The 21671-nt window shown below is 35.3% G+C and overlaps 1 protein-coding gene across 3 annotated transcripts in view; it reads left to right on the top strand.

Moving 5' to 3' along the window:
• USP33 (ubiquitin specific peptidase 33) overlaps window positions 1-21468 on the top strand; it is a 42074-nt gene extending 20606 nt beyond the window's left edge. For 2 of the 3 annotated variants that reach the window (XM_062581469.1, XM_062581471.1), the window contains 14 exons: window positions 398-538; window positions 3450-3562; window positions 4915-5087; window positions 5198-5292; window positions 5822-5855; window positions 6677-6722; window positions 7404-7584; window positions 8738-8864; window positions 10956-11125; window positions 12480-12561; window positions 15152-15260; window positions 16332-16434; window positions 17313-17381; window positions 20278-21468. In XM_062581469.1, coding sequence (XP_062437453.1) covers window positions 398-538; window positions 3450-3562; window positions 4915-5087; window positions 5198-5292; window positions 5822-5855; window positions 6677-6722; window positions 7404-7584; window positions 8738-8864; window positions 10956-11125; window positions 12480-12561; window positions 15152-15260; window positions 16332-16434; window positions 17313-17381; window positions 20278-20435 — 1601 coding nt within the window. In that variant the 3' untranslated portion in view covers window positions 20436-21468. The remainder of the gene's footprint in view (window positions 1-397; window positions 539-3449; window positions 3563-4914; window positions 5088-5197; window positions 5293-5821; window positions 5856-6676; window positions 6723-7403; window positions 7585-8737; window positions 8865-10955; window positions 11126-12479; window positions 12562-15151; window positions 15261-16331; window positions 16435-17312; window positions 17382-20277) is intronic. The other variant, XM_062581470.1, reaches the window with a different exon arrangement.
• Window positions 21469-21671: the final 203 nt, after the last annotated feature.

The raw sequence follows: 21671 nt of genomic DNA, 5'->3' as shown, positions 1-21671 counted from the left end.
CATTCCTAATGTGCAGTTGAAATAGTCACATTCTTAGCTGACATAACTGTGCAAGTGGAAATGAGATCTGGAATACTGTAGAGCTATATATCTAATAGGACATGTGTAAACAATGCATCTTCTTAATTTATCTTTCAGTTTAGATGTTTTGTAGTCCAATTTGAATTCACTTGGAAAGCTAAAGATTTGTGCTGGATAAGGTTCAGATAACCTAAAAGGGAGGGGGAGTGTTTTTGATTTAATTTTTAACTTAATATGTGAATTGAAATCATGCTGTATTTGTAAATGTCCGTTGACCTGCCAATGTAGATAAATGACCTGTGTAACCATTGTGTCAGTTTATTCTGCAGTAAATTTTTTGTTAGAATTTGTGTCATAATGCAAATATTAATTGCAGAATATGTCAGTGAGGTCCATGTGAATGATCTATCTGCAGTCCAGAGCCCCTCAACAAACGAAGGGATGAGTGCACGCTTATCAAACAGTCCTCCTAAATCATGCTCATCGTGCCCTACACTGGCACCAGCCCACAAAAAAGGTATAGGTCCTTCTATCTCCTACTGCAACTGAATTGCTCCATACTCCTTGTTTTGTCTCTTCTGTCTTAGCCTCTATACAGCAGGCTTTTAGAGGTGGAGCACTTGCTTTGTTTTTGTACCACACTGCTTGTGTAGCAATGCAGCTTACAGTGTTTGTCTCCTTTCACTAATGGGAAACAGGTCAGTGGTCATTATTCAAGCTGGATGTATAGTAGAAGTCCCTTAACTTTTGTGAGCTTTTGACTGTTTCTTTCTTTCGAAGCATGGATACTGTTTGCCCCTCTGCTTTTGGAGAGTGGAATAATATTTTTAGAGAACTTCCTCTTCTACCTCTGTTTGGAGAGAGGGCAAATGTGAGAGGGTAGTACCCACAGAAAGAAAGAGAAGTGAATGCTTTTCAGAGGAGACGCACACAGGTTCTTCAGTAGAAGTTCAGTAAGTCATACCTTTGCTATGGATAAATCACTTTAGTGTAGCTACTGTCTGGTGGTTAGTGTTTGTGCAGTGTAGCTTATTTCTCTTGGTGTTTTCCATGGCATCAGATGTCATCCAAAAAGTTTAGACTTTTACCTTCAGCTCCAGGACAGTGCAGTTTTAGGGCACAAGGAACAATGCAATATGATTTTTTTGGCTTTATTTCTCTAACAGTAGAGTATTTTAATAAAAGCTCATAGTTTAGAACACAGTTTTAAGGCTAACATTAAAAACAAACAAATCCTTCAATACTGTGATCCTCTTTCATCCAGCAAATGATTCAGCTCTGAAAGTGTTTACTTTTCCTTTTGTTACTCTAACACTGATATTGAATGGGAAGTTTAAATGGTCTTGAGTCTCTTCCTTTGACCTCCTTGGTCTGTTTCCCTTTATTCAGCAATTATGAGACTGCATCAGTAGTACTGTCTCCAGTTTTGGCTTTGCTAGTACAAGAAAGACTTAAACTGAAGTGAGTCCGTCAGAAGATAACCAAGATCACAGAATGGGTAGGGTTGGAAGGGACCTCTGGAGATCATCTAGTCCAACCTCCCTGCTCAAGCAGGGTCACCTAGAGCATGTTAGACAGGATGTTAGATGGCTGGAGCCTGTGGTGTACAAGGAGAGACTGGCACAGCTTGGTTTCTTCAGAGAACACAGAGCCAGATTGTTCTTGAAACCATACAGCAAATGAAAATGGAGGAAAAATGCAGTAAGGAAAATTTCTATTAAATGGAAAGAAAGTCTTTGAAATGAATAGTGGAGTATTGGAACAGTGGCCCAGAGGTGTTGTGGAATATCCATCTTCAGAGGTGGATTTTTCACTGTTCAAAACTAGTGCTGGTTTGAAGAAGAATGTACCAAATGATATCCAGAAGTCCCTACCAACCTCAACTACTCTAATTTTTGTCACTTTGTAACAACCTCACTCCTGGTCATACTTACGGAGTATTGAGAGAGCAGGTAAATGTATGCAATAGAAATGTCTAGGAAAGTAGTAGTGCAGCCATTTGCAGACTCACAAGCTTGCTTTTCTTTATTCCCTGAGCTAGAACCTGTGAATGACATGTAATTACCTAGTCAAATAAATATACCTATTCTCCTAGCTGAACGCAAATGGTGTCTTTTGGGTGCCACAACTCTAAGATGCCTCTGCTTGTCTGTCTTCCATTTCTTCCTGCTATTTGTTAACATGGATTGTGATAGATATGGCATGTCTCAAAAATCACTAGATAGATGGAAGCTTTAGAAGCATCTTAAAGCCATGTGGTGGCAAAATAAATGATTTGAAATGAACCTTACAGATTTTAAGGCAAAAGGCAATATAATGTGGTTTGTATCCATGCTGAATAATATATATCTATCCCTCTGATCTGGGAAGAGGACTTCTCAAATTACTTCTAACAGCTTTTCTTTCTGTCAGTGGTAAATTCAGACTTTTCCCATTATTTTAGACATTTTTCTAGGTAGGGGTGAGACAGGCAATATCTAATACTGCTGGACAGCAGAGAGCCATGGGTATTTGCTAATGTACAAGCTGCTTATCTACAAAGGAGCCTTGGGAGGTGGTGCTTTTATGAAAGGTGTATTGGAGTTGCTTGCTTTCCTTTTTGCTATAACTAGTTGTGTGTTTCACTGCCTGTCTCCTTACTGACTGGTGGTAGTTTGGCAAGGTTTGCTTCTGACTCCTACAAGACTTCAGCAGTCTCTTGGGTAATGTACAGACTTCAGCAGAGTTTGCAGTCTTTGTTTCAAGCTACCATTTCTGAAACATTTAAAGCCCAAGAGACTGCTTCATTTAAGGTGGCTTAATTAGTGAGGATGAGAGGGGAATGAGTTGGTTTTGGGTGTGTGTGTTGGTGTGTGAGTGCTTTTTTTTTTTTTTTTTTTTTTTTTTTTTTTTTTCTTTTTTTCTTTGCTGGGGAGGGTTTAACCAGCATAACCAGCAGCTGTTTAAATCAGACTCTAGTTACGTTTAGTCTGCTTGAACCTGCTGTCATCAATGTTGTAATACAGTAAGGTTGTATATGAGTTCTCAGCTCTTTGGCCTAATGTGGTTAAAACTTCCTGGAAAAATATGATCAAACTACATGTCAGATAGAATCTGCCTATTTAAATTTATACTTTGGAGGATTACTGCTGAGATTAATCTGATAGTAATAGGCTATGGATTTCAAGATTAGTAGTTTGAGTTTTACTCAAACAGCAGCAAAACTTTCTAGTCTTTGTCCCTATAAGCTGCTTGAGGAATTGAAATGAATTACTGGGTAGTAGCAGTAATCTGGTTGTGAAATCTCTGAGAAATTTTTACTAAAAAGAAAAGGAAGCTTTTCCCATAATTTAATCTTAAATATGTGATGTCTTTATATTATGCAAAGCTCAAGGAATACAGGATCCTACAGTATCTTGATTACTTTCATTTTTGTCATCTTATACTAGTTTCAACTGTGCCTTCACCAAAAAGGAAGAAACGCAAGAAGTATAGGAGTGTTATCTCTGACATATTTGATGGCACTATAATAAGCTCAGTACAGTGCTTGACTTGTGATCGGGTAAGTAAGGAGTGTGTGTGCAGGGGGAAGTGTTTCTCTTGTGTGGGTGTTTGTTTCCCTCCTTACCCTTCCCCGCTCAAATACAAATATTTTGGGATTTAAAGATGTAGTCATTCCCTGGTAATCTTTTATTTCTTGTGGCAGATTTCCTTAGAAGGTAATGCTGTTCCATACTTGTTTACTCAAATCCTTGTAGAAGCTGTTACCAGCACTTTGTATGTAGACTAACTTACTTTTATTCAGCTAGGAATTTACCAGCACTTTGTATGTAGACTAACTTACTTTTATTCAGCTAGGAATTAACACAGCTGAAAAGTAACTTTTTGAGTGCTGGCTTACAGTAAAGTTGAATTCAAGTTGCTCTTTGAGTTCTTAGGTATGATTAGTTTATGGTAATGTTCTGATTTTTCCTAATGCATACTTATTACTGTGATAAGTTGTCAGGTATATAATGTTATAAAGAAAAGTCAAAAATGGTAAAGGATGTTAAAGTAGAACAATTTATCAGATAAATTGAAGCTGAGAAACCTCAGCCCTTTGGAAAAATCCAGCTAAAGGCATTTACTTTTACAAGTGATATCACAAACTAGTTTCTGAAGTTCAGCCTTCTGCTGGATGATGTGCTGTGTCACAGGAACAGTAATTTTTTGGTAATATTTGCTAATAGAATTACTTAGAACAGTACAGGTGAGCTTTTAGAACAAACCTAATTATCTAAGCATGTATAGTATACCTCATCAATTTCAAAGTAATAGTACCAAGTATTGGATAGGTAAACCTTTGTTGTAGACAAAGGATATGGTTTAATGTTCACTAACCATAGGCTGATCTGGTGAACAAATGCAAAGTGATTTTTTTTTTTTAGTTTACTTGACTGTTTCACTCAATGTGTTCACTAAATACAGCATGAGAGAAATAACGTGTGCAGCTGGGGGAATAGATAGTCTCTGGCAGTAGATCTGGTTATATCAGATCAAGATAATGTCTGAGTAAAATTCTGTCAGAACAATAGGCTGAAGCTTTCTGAAACTAGCTTGTATGACAAGAGCCTGAGGCAAAAATCTTTGGGCTTTGTATCACTAGGAAGAAAATGATTAATAATAGCATAAGAAAATAACCAAAGCTTCAGTGATGATAATGTACAAGCTCACTCACTTTGGCACACGTATGCTCTTTCTCTCTAATTCCCCTCCCACCCTGGACCATGAACTCTTACATAGCCTAATTGATAACTGGTTTGCCACCTAGTGGAATTTGAGGCTACACAACAACTGGGTTGCTGCTGGTGAACTTTACAGAACTCAGTTTACTGTTTCTCTTGATTCTTTTATTTCATTTGTTCTTTGCTTTAGGTGTCTGTAACCCTGGAGACCTTTCAGGATCTGTCTTTGCCTATTCCAGGTAAGGAAGATCTTGCTAAACTCCATTCGGCAAGTCATCAGACTTCTCTGGTCAAAGCAGGATCATGTGGAGAAGCATATGCACCCCAGGGATGGATAGCTTTTTTTATGGAGTATTTCAAAAGGTAAATGATTTTTACTTTGTTTTATTTATTTTCTTTTTCTAATTCCAGTTTCTGCTCTTCTGGCAGAACATTTGTTGTTTGTTTTTTCTTTTCTGTCAATGATGTTTCAGGTTTGTTGTCTCATGTGTTCCTAGCTGGTTTTGGGGTCCAGTTGTAAACTTACAAGATTGTCTTGCTGCCTTTTTCGCCAGAGATGAGCTCAAGGGTAAGAGGTTAATTAAATTAGTATGCTTGCTTTTTCAACCATGATTAAAAAGATTAGTTAATTTTTGCTTTAAGCAATTAAGGAAAGGCTGCCTATTAGACTCTAATACAGTTATTCCTTGCTTATGGAATCATTCATTTAAAAAAGGTAAGTTTCCTACTCAACTGAATTTTGAGTCAAGAAATCCCCATAAAGTCTACTTTAGAGATGTCAGGTGAAACTGAATTTGGCTTAATGAAATATCAACAAAAAACTGTTTCAGTGCTCCTCCTCATATCCTTCATGTAGACATTAGTAAGTTTTCCCTTTTAAATTATACAGCACCATCTTTTCTGACTGTTGCTTCATAGTAGGAAGCATAAAACTTAACCTTTTCTATCTAGTTGTAATGTCAACACTCTCGTAGCAGTTAAATGCTGAATGTAATCTAACGACAAATTCATTTGAAATTTTAAGTAGCTGATATGTGAACTTGAAGGATAAGAATCTGAACAATAATGGCTATTTTTCTTCTCTCCTATGTTTGCAGGTGATAACATGTACAGTTGTGGAAAGTGTAAAAAGTAAGCTAACTTTTACATGTGTTTTAATTTGTCTTAGTTTTTTGCTGTTAGTCAAGAGGCATTTATTTCTTTTGAATATGTGGTAGTACCTGTCTTCTTTTGATACTACCCTGTACTATGGCTGCCCCTGTTAACAAAGGTGCAGGAGTTGGGCAGTGCTGACTCAATACTTTATTATAAACCAAATGTGGTTACTTCTTTTGTTGTTCCATACAATTATAGACCATTCTAAATTCTTTTGATCAAGATAAAAGCTGCTAGACTTCTAGAGTACTAGCAGGCTTTCATTAAGATGCAGTAGCCTACTTCACTGTGTTAAAAAAAAAAAAAAGGAAAGAAAAGAAAAGAAAAAAAAAAAAAATGTGCTATAGCATTGATAGACAAAGAAGCAAGGAACAGAAAAGTTCAAAAAACTGCTTACAGCCCTGTCTGGAAAAAGAGTATCATTTTTTTTGCTACATAACTGATGAGCTGTTGTAGGTAATTTCTTAAGATAAACTTAGTTGGATCCCCCTCCCCCCTGCCGAATAGTCAACTTCCATGAAGCTTTGAGTTGTTTTCTCTATGCTAGGAGAAACTATTAGCTAGATAGAACTTAATTATCTGTAGGCATTGCTTTGAATTTTTCAGCAGAACAAAATCTTTTCTTCCAGAGCGTCATTGTATAATTTGGCTAGTCTGTGTGTAGTCTGCATTCCAGAAATATTTTGTGTTTACAAATTTAATGTTCATCTTAGACTTTGTCATGTCTCTTACTGATCTAGCATAATGAAACAAAACATTTTTAGAACTAAGCATTTATTTGTTTTTCTTTTGCTTAGGTTAAGAAATGGAGTTAAATTCTGCAAAGTGCAAAAATTTCCTGAGGTACTGTTACCACATGCACTTTAAAGCACTTTTTCTGCATGATTAGGAATGTGGTAAGGCTAACAAGTTGCACAGAGTAAATAATGTTTATAACATTACATCATGAAAGCATATCTATCCTGAAACGCAAATAATATAATGCGAGTAGCATTTGATTATGCACCTTATAAGAAGGTGAACATTCATAATGAAAAGTGAAGTTAGAGTTTTTATTTCCCATGTTATTGTCAGCCTCATTTATGCCGTAGCATAGGATTAAATACTATAGCGAGACTCAAATCTTTTTGGCAAGTTATGTTTTGTGTTTTAAAAGTAATTAATTTTGGACTTCAAAACATGAGTTGATGGCTGCAGTAATCAGGAGGAATGTCCCTCATTACAAGAATGTGCAATAGATGCCTTAGAGAAGAGAATAGTTATGTCCTTCGTTACTGCATTAGTGTTAATAACTTTTCAGGACTGTCTCTTACAGTGTCAATACAAAAAGTCCTTTAGAAAATTCCTAATTCATCTGTAACTGCTTGAGCCACAACTGATTAAAAACTGGAACACAGAGCTTGATCTGTTGCCTCATGCCATAGAGATAAATGAGACTTTTGATATGATGAAAGGATGGCATATACAGTATGGTTATCAAATAATAGCGTGTACAGGTCTTGAGGCTGTTGATCCTTCTTACAGATACTGTGCATTCATCTCAAAAGATTTAGACATGAACTTATGTTTTCCACAAAAATTGGGACTCATGTATCCTTTCCCCTGGAAGGACTTGATCTTCAGCCTTTCCTTGCTAAGGACAGTCCAGCTCAAATAGTGACTTACGATCTGTTATCTGTAATCTGTCATCATGGAACTGCCAGCAGTAAGTATGAGGCTGATAGTTTTGTATTTGCAATTGATATTCACGTCAGCATTTCTGTTTAAAGATGTTTATGTAGCGAAGGGTCAGTAGATAAGCATTGTTAACTTTTAAATGTGAAAGGTTCTGAGATTTTTGCCCTTAAAACTATAAGGAGACTTAATCTTAAAGAGTACATGTCTATGAAATTGTACAGTGTTGCTAAATAAAATTGCAATCCAAAAAATTAGCGGATGCTAGAATATAAAGCAAGTACAAAACTCCAGCATCCCTCACCCCCAAAACAACAAAGATCTCTCCAACTATTCCCTCTTCCTTTTATACTATTGAAAGTAAACAGCATGAATGTATAAACGTTAGTGTTGCGTCTCAGCAGATTATCAATTAATCTACTACTCTCCATAGCTGATATATGTATGTCTAATGTTTGGGTGCTTTATGTTTCTTTCTTTTGGGGGAAGAGTACAAATATACCAGTAATTTAAAAAACAAAAAACACTGTGGCAGTTAACCCAACATAGGCAATAACTGCTATTTATGCAAAATGAGTAGCTGAAGAAATCTCTTATTGCTGACAGCAGGCAAAAGGCCAGGTGCTTTTGTATTTATAAGATCTGTTAAACTAGGAGAAAAGTAAATTTGAAGACAGAAGCCTAGAACTTCATAGATTTTTTTCCTATAGGAGGTACTCCTCACTGAACTGAGGTTCATTGTTTAGATGAATTTGTTTTGCCACTGCTTTTTCTGAGTGTTTTCTCATCATCAGTTTAGTGCTTGACTCTTAATCAGTTTAGCAGGTATTTGATTATTTAATAATTGTCAGTTTAATTGTTTTCAAGAAATAATAATTGTATTATGACTAACAGTGAGAATTGTTAAGTATGATCTTGATGTCATATAGCAAGCATGATAGACAACAAGTTACTTGAAGAGTTCAGCGTGTGCTGAAAACTGTGTCCCACTCTTCACTAGCTAATATAGAAGAATTTGATCCTGAATCCGAGAGAAGTTAGTATGTATATCCAAGTATTGTCTGCTAGTAAGTTACTCACTTTTTAAAAGACTTCTTGTACTGACTATGCAATGTATGGAAAGTAAGTAAAATGGACAGCTATAAACATTTTTTTTTAATAACTCTTGCCTTCTAACACTCTAGGTGGACATTATATAGCTTATTGTCGAAACAATTTAAATAATTTGTGGTATGAATTTGATGATCAGAGTGTCACAGAAGTATCTGAATCCACTGTGCAAAATGCAGAAGCATATGTTCTCTTCTACAGGTAAGAAGAAGTTAAAAGCACAATGATATTCAAATTAGTCAAATACGTTAACTCTTTAAGCAATTAGGCCATTCTCATTCAACTAAGGGAAGAATTTGACCAACCAGAAATAGTGGAGAGAGACTTCATCTTTCAATTATGTCTTTAACACTTGTTCTGTTACTACTTCTGGACAGACTGCCTGAGTTGATTGTTATGCTTGAGAAGCGCTTTTATAATAGACTGTATAGGTCATTACTACTGTCTAACAGAGATGCTGTATGTCAATAAGAGTAGAAAACTGTCAAATTTTGAAGTTTGGTTTCAGTGTGCTCGGTTTTACTGGATTGTTTCAATGTAACTAGTTACAGTAAAGTGGCTTCAGTGTTCTTGAATATGTTTAGAGTTTTAAGTGAAAATTAAGAAATGGAGTAGGGCTTTATTTATGCAAATTGGAGATAACCAAAACAGTAAGATGATTAAGAAGAGAACTTTGAGCAACTGTTAGAACTGGCAACTGATTGCTTCTTTTTCACTTAGAGGAAAGGGATTCTGCACAAGCAGAGGTTTTTCACACAGACTCGAACTGTCAGAGCTCTAAAGGGAATTGTGGAAACTCTTCAGCAGATGGGATGTGGAACAACAGGGGATTTACTGTGCTGTAATTTAACTTCAGGGAATTTATAGGCTGATCTTTTCCTGAAAGTCAAAATGAAAGGCGAGAAATCATGTTACCATCTTAGGCCTAAGGATTTTTTTGCACTTGAAACACGAAATGCAACTAAAATATTTTGTTTTCTAGAAATCTTCTCAAATTGTGAGTTTCTTCTAGTAACATCATTTGCTACTAAAAGTTGACTACAAAATAGATTGTGCTAGAATTAAAGAATAAGATGTTGTGAGAATGCTTTAGCTTTCATTAGGAGTGCTCATTCCTGTCACTGTCTGAGCTAAGCCCATTAAAAGGAATGTGGAAGTCGTGACGTATTGTTGAGAATTAACACTATACCTGACTGTAAGCAAACAATTTAAAACTAAAATAAAGATTAAAATAATGTAATATTTTGTTTGGTTTAAACAAAGAACCCCCCAAACATACACATAAAATCTTGTCACGCACAATGTGATGCCCTTTCAGGACTTTATGAAAATTTAGTAGGGATATGTATGCTTTTTGAACTTAACTACTTTAATTTTGTTTTCAGACTTAGGGTTTTTGTTAAATAAATTTGACCTGAAGTTAGATGAGTGATGTTGTATTTTCATTGAGTTCATAGCATTTGTTTTTTCTACTCATCTACTGTTTTGCTATACTATGTATTTGCCAAATGGCCTTCATTGCTTGTAGCCATTAGGCCTAACTGAAGCTTTTCTACACAGCCATTTGAAACAAATTTGATTCCATAAATCAACTGATTTGTGCTAATTAAGAGTCAAGGTTCAGGTTAGGGATTTTGAAGGATGGGATTGAATGGTTGAGGCCTGCTTTTGGAGAATGGATTATTCAAACTAGGGAGTAGGGGAGTTAGTGTCTCCTTTATTGTTCAACCTTCCTTCTGATGTGAAGGAGCATGTCAAAGGACTACAGCTTGCAAGGCTTTAGCCTGAAGGGGTATGCTGCAGATGTGTGAAGGAAATTAGCAGATGGGCAGGGATCGTTATCTCCTTCTCCTGTGGAGCATTACCTCTGCAGTGTAGTTTGCAGTCTGTGTCAGTCCACATATTTGTTTTCTGAAATTGGCAGGAAGGATGAGAACTGTTGGGAGTCTTTGAATTATTGAACTGGGCAGGCAAAAGTTTGTTCTTGTAAGCATGATTACATCCACACTATGGCTTTGTCAGTACTAAGGACAAGCATAACTTTAACAGAGCACAGTTTTTTGGTGTCCTTCTCACTTCACAGAAACCCGTTAGTACTAACTATTGTGGTGTGTAATTCTGTAAGGTGCAGCACTCCAGGTTATTCACGTGTGTGTAAAAGGTGCAAGTTTTTTTCACATGCTAAATCAACTGTTGTACCACTGTAGAATGTAGAGGCATAGAACTTAGAAGCACTACCTACATACCACCTAAGGATATGTCTTTGTTTAATTGGTCCTATTTCTGTAATAGGAAGAGCAGTGAAGAAGCACAGAGAGAAAGACGGAGGATATCAGGTCTACTGAATATGATGGAACCAAGTCTTCTGCAATTCTATGTTTCCAGACAGTGGTTAAATAAGTTCAAGACTTTTGCAGAGCCAGGACCAATTTCAAATAATGATTTTCTGTGTATACATGGAGGTGAGACTGTAACAGAGTACCATTTACAAAGAATTTGCCTGTCAACTTGTAGCAGTACCGGGATGTAATTACAAGTAATTAAAGGAAATAAATAGATTAAATATAATAAGTTTGTTACAGTTTTGACTTCTAGGTAACTTGAATTTGTCTTTCTTTAGTAGCTGATAATTTGGAAATGATACTATATGAAGTCCTCCCAAACCTTGTCTTTTCTCTGCACATTTGATTTTGTATATTTGATTTCTTGCTGCTTAGAGGCAGATGATTTGGCTTATCCATTTTCATGATAAACATCTATATTCCTGTTTAAAATAAACTAACAAAACCATTTTATCATCCTTAATTTTTTGGTCTTTGCCTCAATTTTTGTTCTGCCACGTGCTGAAAGCAACAAAAAGGTTTGGAAGCCACAGAACAATTTGGTCTGGAGAATATCCAGTGCATAGCAGCATGATGAATACAATAGTAATTCTATATATTTGTATAGAAGCTCAGAAGCTGTATTTTGATGTGTTAAACGCTAATAAAAATAGAGAATTGCATAATAGCAAAACCTGTTTAGTGAAAGTATTCATATGAATGCTAACATTCCAAGCTACCATTATGTGGTATTCTCATACTTATTTTCTAATATGAAATATACTTCTATTAGGCTAGTGGTTACAGGTATAGCACCTTCTGCTAAACCGAACTTTTTTAACAAAGGAGTACTGTACCCCTATAGCTATTTGCAGTATGTTTACATGTGAGCCCTTGTTGCTACTGTTCTCCTTCTGAGGGGTTATTACAGATAACTCATGTTTGTATGTGTGTCCTAGCTACTAGATGTTCTTTTTTTCAAAAGATTTCATGTTATGCGTAGTTGCTTACCATATGCTTTAACTCAGTGCTGCTAATTCTGCAAGCCTGTCTGTTTCTTACTCCTTTTAAACTTTCAAGCATTCATGTGGCTTGAAGTAATTTAAAAATACTGATAGGAACAAATGAATTTCATGTAGGACAGTTTAGTAAATCAGCATCTTTACATGTACAACAAAGTCTTTCGCTGTTGTTTAACTGTATACATTCGGAAGTATTTTGTAACTGGCATTTAGAGAGGATTCCAATCCTTTTCCTTTAATCTTCTATGTGACTTCAGTTTCTCTTACATTTTTTGGCATCATAAGAGACTAAAATTAAAGAACAATCTTAAAGAACAAACTTTTTTTTGGATGACTAATTTTAACTAGTCAGGGTTTGTGATTTAGAGACCTCTAACATAGTCTCTCCTAAAAGTTCTTAAAGTGAATACCTCTCACCTTCCAAAAACAAAACAAATTCAAAGGCCTTTTTTCCCCCCCTTCCTCTTTTGCAGGTGTTCCTCCACCAAAGGCAAATTTCATAGAAGACCTGGTTGTAATGCTTCCTCAAAATATATGGGATAATTTGTATAGCAGGTAAGTTTCATGTAACTGAAAAGTCCTATGATGGAGTTTGAGAGCAAATCTTTGCCAAGCGGTGAGATCAGACTTTTGGGATTAGTGACTTAAAAAAAATTTTTCAAAGTGCAGATTTATATAACTTGCTTGTGCAAAATAACACTAACTAAAAGTCTGTATGAACATTAGTGTTTTACTGAGGTGACAGTCAAGTATTAAATCAATAAATGTTCTTTAGGATCTGTACAAAACAACACAAAGTAGGTCAGCAAAAGTATGCTTTGCAAGAGGTACTTTGAAAGATCTCTCTGTGTAAGCTTCCTGTTTCCTTGTTGGCTGGAGACAGCTTTTCTTGTATGTTGGCTTTGAATCCATAGCCTCAGCTGCCAGTAGTACTTTAAAATAGCTTAGATGTAAGGGTTCTGTATAACTACTCCACAATTCTATAGATCAGATTTAAGTGTTTGCTTATATGGGAGTAATTAAGATAAAATGGGTCTACTTTTAAAGTAACAAAAAAGCAGCAGAAGAGCCTAGCTGTTGACCTTAAGAACTCTTGCACTTGTAACAACTGTTTTTGTCTTTCTAATTCCCAGACACCTAAGTGCTTATAGCTAAGATTGATATATATATATATATATATACACACACACACACACACATATATATATATGTTTTTAAAAAGCTTGAGTTAACCACATGGAAAAATGGAAACAATGCTATGCCAACTTATTTCTACTTTCTTGCATATACTGAATTTTTGTTCCAAATAATTATTCTATAAATACATCATATGTAAACATATATGTTTATGTTAGTATATGAATATGTATTTACTATGTCATAGATAATTTACAATACAAATATGTATTTCTATTAAATGAACTGCACTATCCCTTTACATGTATACCAGCAACATTTGTTAAATCTGAAGGAAAATGTTTTTAAGCTTCTCATTCATTTTTTGAATAAGATGTCAAACTCCAGTCATACTTGATAAGTAGAAGGCACAGGGATGGGAAGATCGCCCAGACTTTGGGAAACATCTGGCAAACAGAGAAGAAATATTTGTCTGTTCTGTCTAACTTCCTAACTAGTGCACGTGCACATCTGCATAAAGTAGATTTGAAGCAACCATACATTGCTTTTTCTCTTGCTGATAGCTAGGAATCACGGGGGAGTACTATGGCTGCAGTGGGTGAGCATTTAGGGTAGGGAAGGCAAGTATCGAGAGAAACAAGACTGCTGTTGTAGAAGTTGACTTTACTGAGATAGTATGAAGGAAAAGCAGATTATTCAATTCTAATAGCTTGGGAGTCAGAATTGCTTCAAAATCAGATGGTATAATCCACATCTGATCAAAAACAGTGGACTGATGAGTGTAATCTAAAATCATAATGTGACCTTTAAAGGCACAATTGATGTGTAGGAAGCGGTGACCATTTTAATGAAATATCTTACAAAATATCAGTCTGAAGTTGTGATGTGATAATTGAGTATATGCTTACAGACGTGTGTGTACAAATGCTGTTTAATTTTCAGGTAAAATACAACACTTCTGTATTTAGGAAAGCAATAGCATCCCAAATTATTTTTATGGACTGATAAACATACAGTTCTAAGTTTTATTATGTTCAGATTTGATGCGTTCTGTGGTAGATTTTAGTTTAGTTTTAGTCTCTAAGTAAACATGGTCGCTTTTTCGCTCTTGTTCAAAAACTATTCAGCTTTTGGACCTTAATTCGTCTCCCTTATATTTAAGGATATTCCCTTTTATTTCTTATTTAATGGAAGTCTTAGAAAAAAATCTGAAGTTTTAGAAAAATAACAAAAGAGCATGACTGACAAGAATAAGTAATTGGCAAGGAAGGAGCACTATGGATATCCTTATTTCTTAACATGCATTTCAGCTTGACCTTTCTGCTGTGGTAAATATGTTTCTTAGTGCTGCTAGTCATTGGGCATTTTCTGTATAAGGCTGTATTTTCTAGGCCTACAAATGTTCAAAACAATCCCCATGTTCAGAATGGTACTTGCTGTGCTGTGCTGCTCAGTAACAGGGGCCCTAAAGACTTCTATGTGTGCAGACAGCTGGTGCACAAAGGAAGTATGCGGGGTAGGAGCATGCAGCAGTAGGATTTTTTGTTGTTGTAAGCAGACAAAACAAAAAAACGTTGAGGTTTAGAGCTTAGTTTAAGATAGAATTGGCCGAAATGTTTCCATAAAACTGTTTCTCAGAGGCTTTTGATAAATCACACGTGATATGTAAGAGCATTTATTTGGAATAATCACTTGCCAATATATTTTTCCAGTAGTAACTCCTTTCAAGGTATGTGATTATAACAGAGTTTCAGAGACAGTTTGTACTTGCTTTAGGCAGTCAGAACTTAGAAGGTCATTATGTCTTAAGATCAAGTACAAAATATTAGTATGAAAATAATGCCATATGTGGGTAAATGTGATCAGCACTGGAATGCAGACTTCTATTACATACTGTAAGAAACTGATGCTTGTTTATGTCTTAACAGGCGCCTGATTCTTTTTACATGCTCTTTTTCACAAAGTTAATGTGTTGTGGGTTTTTTTTTTTCTTTAACCATCACTGCAGGTATGGAGGAGGACCAGCTGTTAATCATCTGTATGTTTGTCATACCTGCCAAATAGAGTCTGAAAGAAGTGAAAAAAGAAGGAAAAATGAATTGGAAATGTTTATTCAGGTAAAAAAAAAAATAAAAAAAAGTAAACAATTCTCATTCATTCCTTTTTTTTTGATGTCATCAGATATTCATGACTCCAGATCTTGGGTTACCATGTACATAAGTGATTCATGTAACAAATAGAATTTATTAAAATATTTGTATACCTATACAAAATCACCTTTGTCCTCTTAGCAGCCACAGTGTCCTTGTGATGTCCCAGATAATTGTTTATATGGAAATATAACTCGAGGAAATATTTCGCAAGTTAATTGTAATCTTATCTCTGATTCCAATTTTGTACTTGCTGTTTATACCTCTGTATAGCAAACATAGTTCAGTGTGAATTAAATATGTTAGTATTGTAATGGATCTATAAAATTAAGCTCATCTTATTCCTCATGTAACAAGTTCTTCCTTTCTTTCTTCCTTCTATAGTCTCTGAACCAAAATAAAAGATTAAACTGCGTAAAGCTTAATTAAAGGTCTTGCTGGAAGACTCTTGTAGAAACTGTTGTGTTTTTTTTTTTCAATGATAGAAACTGTTGTGTTTTTTTTTTCAATGATAGAAACTTGTGTTTTTTTTTTCAATGATAGAAACTGTTGTGTTTTTTTTTTCAATGATAGAAACAAACGTATTTGGATACAACTGGTACTCTTTACTTAGCTGCTTTTTGTGATCTATACAGTCACCTGTCTTGCAGGAGAAAATAAAGAACTAAGAGTGTGAATCTTCAATATTTTTAAACTAAAGCAAAAAGTCATAAAATCAGTATTCCATGCTTGGAATCACACTTCCTTCTGTCCAAATTATTAGAGAAAAGCATAGATAAAGATGTAGCTCATCATACAAAGAACTTGCCATCTAACAATGAAGCAAATCTTTACCTACTTTTTTTTTTTAACTTAAACTACCACTATATCAAAATCCTTACATTTGAAATTTACCAAGAGTTTATGGTTCTGATGATCTGAAGTTCTTTATAAATTTTTCTGTGGCACTGTATTATCTTGTTAAGTATTTTTAACTGCTTGCTAAATATTAGCAGCTTAATAAAAAGGCAGAAAAATAATAATTCTTTTTCCTTGCAGCTTAATAGAGCATTCCAAGAAGAAGAATCTCCATCAACTTTTTACTGTATTAGCATGCAGTGGTTCAGAGAGTGGGAAGCATTTGTAAAGGGCAAAGACAGTGGTAAGTTGTAGTTTATGTCAAGATGTGAGTAACCTTTTCTTTCTTCTTATTGTCAGATAGTAGTACTGTTTAAGTAAATTGCTTGTCCTTCGGTAAAAGGATGCAGGAAGAATAGCAAGATAAGGCAACAAAAGCTCTTTAAAAACAAGCAAACAAAAACTCACCAAAAAACGAAGACATAGTTTTCATATGTAGCAGATATAGCTAATTATATCTGAAATCAAATTATAGACTATAGTCAAAATTAGATAATTCATGGGAATGGATGATGGGATACTTGTGAAAGTATGTTGCTTGTTTGGGGAGGGGTGGTTTCAGGTTTATACAAAGCTTATTGTTCTTAATCTTTGCAAAAGCAGTAGAAAACTTAAACACCAACATCTGCAGGAAGCAGAGTGAGCTTCTAACAGCAGCAGGAAAAATTGGGTTTGAGTGTGAAGAGGTATGCATTATGCAGTACAAACAGACTGATAATGCTGTAGCTTCTGGAGGAAAGAGGATTTCACTGATAGAATTTAGATACACAGATAACTGTAATCATAGCACTATTAACCACCTTTAGGTGCGCATAAAATTTTGAAATGGAAATACTGACAAAATGTTCTCTAATCTTGTTTGAATCTGCTCTGGGATAGCGTGGCTGGAGGTGAGAATTAGGATTAATTTGCATTTTACATTGCTTGAAGGCTTACTGTAATCATGAATGCCTGGGAAAAAAATGCTTTTAATTAAAATTCTGATTAGCTTTTAACAACTTGGAACATTGCTGAGCAGTACAGAGCAAGCAGGAAGCAAACAGACTACTCCTTTCATTTAAAAACTGAACCTCCGGACTGTTTGTTTTCACACTGTCACTTTAATCATTTCTGTCACTTTAGAGCCTCCTGGTCCTATTGATAACACCAAGATTGCAGTCACAAAATGTGGAAATATTGTGCTAAAGCAAGGTAGGTGCAAGGTGCTGCAGCTTTGGACTCCTAATTATGTATTTGCTAAAGCTAGGAAAACTTATTATAAATTCTTATATTAACTGTTTTTGTAAAATTATAATTTCTGGGGAATGTGTGTGTTCTGTTTTAACTAAGAAAAATTAATTTGGAGGAAAACTGAAGAACTGGTCATGGTTACAAGGTCCATTTTTAGGAGGCCAGCTTATTCATAAAATTATGAGTTAGTGTCGATAGTAAACTAATCCAAGTGCAGATAAGAATGTAGAAAGCAGTGCAGAATAATTTTGGCTTTTAGGCTGTGTTCTCTATCTATATTTAGTTATTTGAATCTTGAATCCTAATATGAGTTGAGAGCTACTTCTGACAGAGGGAAACAAACTACAGTGAGTAAATACTGTTGCTCATTTTTCTGCAAGTAATTTAATGATCATAGAATCACAGAATGGGTAAGGTTAAAAGGGACCTCTGGAGATCATCTAGTCCAACCCACCTGCTGAAGCAGAGTCACCTAGAGCATGTTAGACAGGGTTGCATCCAGGCAGGCCTTGAAGATCTCCAGAGGAGACTCCACAACCTCTCTGGACAACCTGTTCCAGTGCTCTGTTGCTCTCCCAGGAAAAAAAATTCCTCCTCATTCAGGTGGAACTTTCTGTGGTTCAGTTTGTGCCTGTTACCTCTAGTCCTGTCACATGGGACTATTGAAAAGGGTTTAGCCCCATCCGCTTGACACCCTCCCTTCAGGTACTTATACACATGATAAGATCTGCCCTCAGTCTTCTCTTCTCCAGGCTAAAGTATATTGCAAAAACTTTTCCAGCCTACAAAGATAGATTTCATTTATTATTCATAGTCAGATTCTTAATAACATCTATCTGAATTTTGTGTAGAGAGAAAAGTTAAGTTTTTTAACACAGTTTGCTCTATGAAGACTTTAGAATCATAGAATTGGTAAGGTTGGAAGGGATCTGTGGAGGATTGTTGTCCGGCCCTCAAGCAGCACATACGGGGATCGAACCCATGACCTTGGCATTATTAGCACCACACTCTAACCAACTGAGCTAAACTTAACCCATAAAACCCATTTAGATTTCCTGTGAAAACATCATGTGAATGTTTCATTTAATTATAGCTCAGTTTTGAGGAAAATGCAATGTTAAGGTTAATTGTTATTTGTTAACTGGATTTTTTCACAGTTAAGTTTAATGCCTCAACATACAGCAGACCTACTAGGCAGTTTGCTGGAGGTCACTAGCTCCTGGGTGAATCTTACCAGCTGTAAAATGTTAAGTTTTTTTTTTTTTAAAGAATGAGTTCTTGCTCCTATGCGTGTGCCAGTGCTTTTTAAAATTTAAGCTGTAACATAGGATTCAAACATAAGTTATGAAGCATCTGATTGAAATATAGCAACAGAAACTCAGTTTAGGATCAGTAACTAAGTAAAATGACATTTTTGGGCTTTGGCTATATTAACTCGAGTTAGAACATAAGTAGAAATTAAGAGAAAGATTATGGAAATACTTGCCTCTCTTCCTGAGTGAATAGGCAATTAGAGCACTACTAAGTAGTGTGTAGTATTACATATCTTTGTGATTCAGTGGTCTTGATTGCTATGTTAGTTCACTGTGCTTGTTCAGCTAAACGTGACCATTAGAGCTGGAAGCTGCATGAGGGGAGGAAGGTCTACTCCTGTGCCTGCAGGAATGGAGTCAGTTGCATTTTTAAGTACAGCATTGAACCTAAACATTTATTTACTGAGGTATACCTTTATTAATTCTGGCACAGTACATCCTGACTTCTAGATGAAGCTTTGCATGGTTGACTCAGTGCGGGTAAACAAATGTGTAACTCTTTGTACCCTTCCTCTTCAGAAGTGTTTTATATGTAAAGTAGGGTTGTAAGTCCATTGGCATATGAGGTGAGGCTAGAAAATTATGAGCATATATGGAAAAGTCCCCTTGATTTAGCTTTTTGTTTTTCTTTGAAATTGAGGGTATTGTAATTAAACTTAATGAGATAGATTAAGAATAATTTCTAATAAAAGAATATTGGGAGAAACTTCCTGTAAGCAGTTTTTTAATCAGTTGCTTAAGATGGAATAGTCTTATTCAGATAGAGTAGAAAGCTGTTCTCTACACCTAAGCTAAGAAATCCTGACTTCAACTGTATTGGACAGAATCCTTGTATTAAAATCAGAGTAGTGATATGTTGGGGTTACCCTACCTCTGTAAAGGGTTACTGAAAATCAGAAGTGATTATTGGATACTGATCTGAGAAGACATCTAGCCAGAGGAATGGGATTGTGAACAAAGACTTTATTAAATGGACAGAGAAATGAAGCTGACTCATCACAGTGCCACATACAAGAAGTGTTAGCAAGGCAGTTAATGTCCTGATAGTCTTTTCTATCAGAAGTTCTCAGAATTCCACTGTGGCTCCTGTTCTTTTATTCTTTACTGTAAAATCTTGAATTTTTCTCATTAAGCAAGCCTTGCACCCTTGAACTTTATGGTAATTAGCAGGACTGGATGTCCTTACATTAATACGAATCCTTGCCCTGTCTGTGTACTGAGAAGCAGCCTAAAACTGCAAGACTGGCCAGCTGTCAGCTTGGTTGATGAGTGTCAGACAAGATGTTTTTCTTAATATCATGCATTTTTATGGTTGAGCTCTGCTAAGTATTAGATAGTGTAGAGAGCAGGTAGTTGTAGAATCAAGAAGCATAAAACTAACATATGTCATCTGGTTTGGTAGATAGTAAAAGATAAAGCACCCAGATTAGGTTATTCAGTTTGTCTGAGTATTTTGTTCTTTTTGTATATGTTATGGACTTAAAGGAAAAAAGGGGGGGGGGAAGAATTTTAAATTGTAATCAAAACTTTAAAAATGTTTTCAGGTGCAGATTCTGGACAGATATCTGAAGAAACATGGAATTTTCTTCAGTCAATCTATGGTGGAGGTCCAGAGATTATACTCAGACCACCTGTTCCTCCAGTAGACCCTGATATCTTGCAAACAGAGGAGAAGATTGAATTAGAAACTCATGGTCTGTAGCTGTTGAGATAAAGATGAATGTGTAAGGAATTCAGCTTCCTTACAAAATGCCCCAATACATTCCTGAAAGTTTTATTTTGTAATATTTGTAGGAGGCAAAGCTCACTGGGCATTATGTTAACTAAAGAATAGTAAGTTGAAATATGTATTACAATTTGCTTAAATATAGACTTGTTTCTCTGTTCTGGAAGGCATGTGGTTTGTACATTTTGGAGTGTTTAGTCAATGGAAAAAATTGTCATTTCTGGTTTTCTTGGTACAAGTCAAAATCCTGTATAATCATAGACTTAAATGAGTAAAATTTTAGAGATGTCATAAAATGACCTCTTGATTGGACTTCTGATATCTACAAACTACTGCCTACTTTAATTGTACAGTTTTGACAAGCCTAGGTATAAGGGGAGTATATTTTAAATGGATCATAATCATTGATTTAATAAAAAGGAAAAAAAACTTCCTAAATGCTCAGGAAAAAGTCTTGCTTTTTTTTGCACTGTAAGTATATAAAACAAGTAGTATATAACATCCAAATACTTTTTGTATTTGAATGGATCAAATATTAGTCTAGATGGAATATTGTTCTAGTCAGCAAATGTAGTAATTTATTATTTAATAAACTTTGCGTCTTATTGTAGGTTTCTGTAACTCTAAGCCTGGCTAGTATCTCTAATAATATGTGACAAAAAAAAATTTAGTCTTCTCTAGAATGATGTTTGAGAGCATGAAGTGTGGAATGTAAAATGATTATGGACATGAGTGGTATAAATTTGAGAAATTAAATTGTCTCATCTCTTATATTCACAAAACAATTCCTTTTAAAGGATTTTATTGTATTGTTAAAAATGCTCAGTGGCATGATGACCTGTGATGTCAAAAGCTGAATGAAATATATATATTGCAGAACTTTACTGAATGATTCATATTGGAATGCAGAATGGCATTTGCTCTTGTTTTTGCCTGATATTGTTACCAAATAAGCAGCATTATTCAAGATTGGATCAATAATAATAATAATAAAACTTCAATTGTGGAAGGAGGAGGAAAGCTTTCTTAATGTTTTTCATTTATTACATCAATACAAAACCTTTCAAAGCAATGCTTTGATACTACTTTCACACCCATATAAGTGTATTCCGTGAACATTTTATGGTTAGACAGTGATGCTGGTATTTCTAGCTCCAAAGTGAGCAAATGCTGAGACAACATTTGTCTGGATAATTTTATATATAGTATAAA

Source organism: Rhea pennata, chromosome 8 (assembly GCF_028389875.1).
Source record: "Rhea pennata isolate bPtePen1 chromosome 8, bPtePen1.pri, whole genome shotgun sequence".
In the NCBI taxonomy this organism is placed as follows: Eukaryota; Metazoa; Chordata; class Aves; order Rheiformes; family Rheidae; genus Rhea; species Rhea pennata.
The sequence above is the reverse complement of the archived record's forward strand: the minus strand, read 5'-3'. Positions and strand labels throughout refer to the sequence as shown.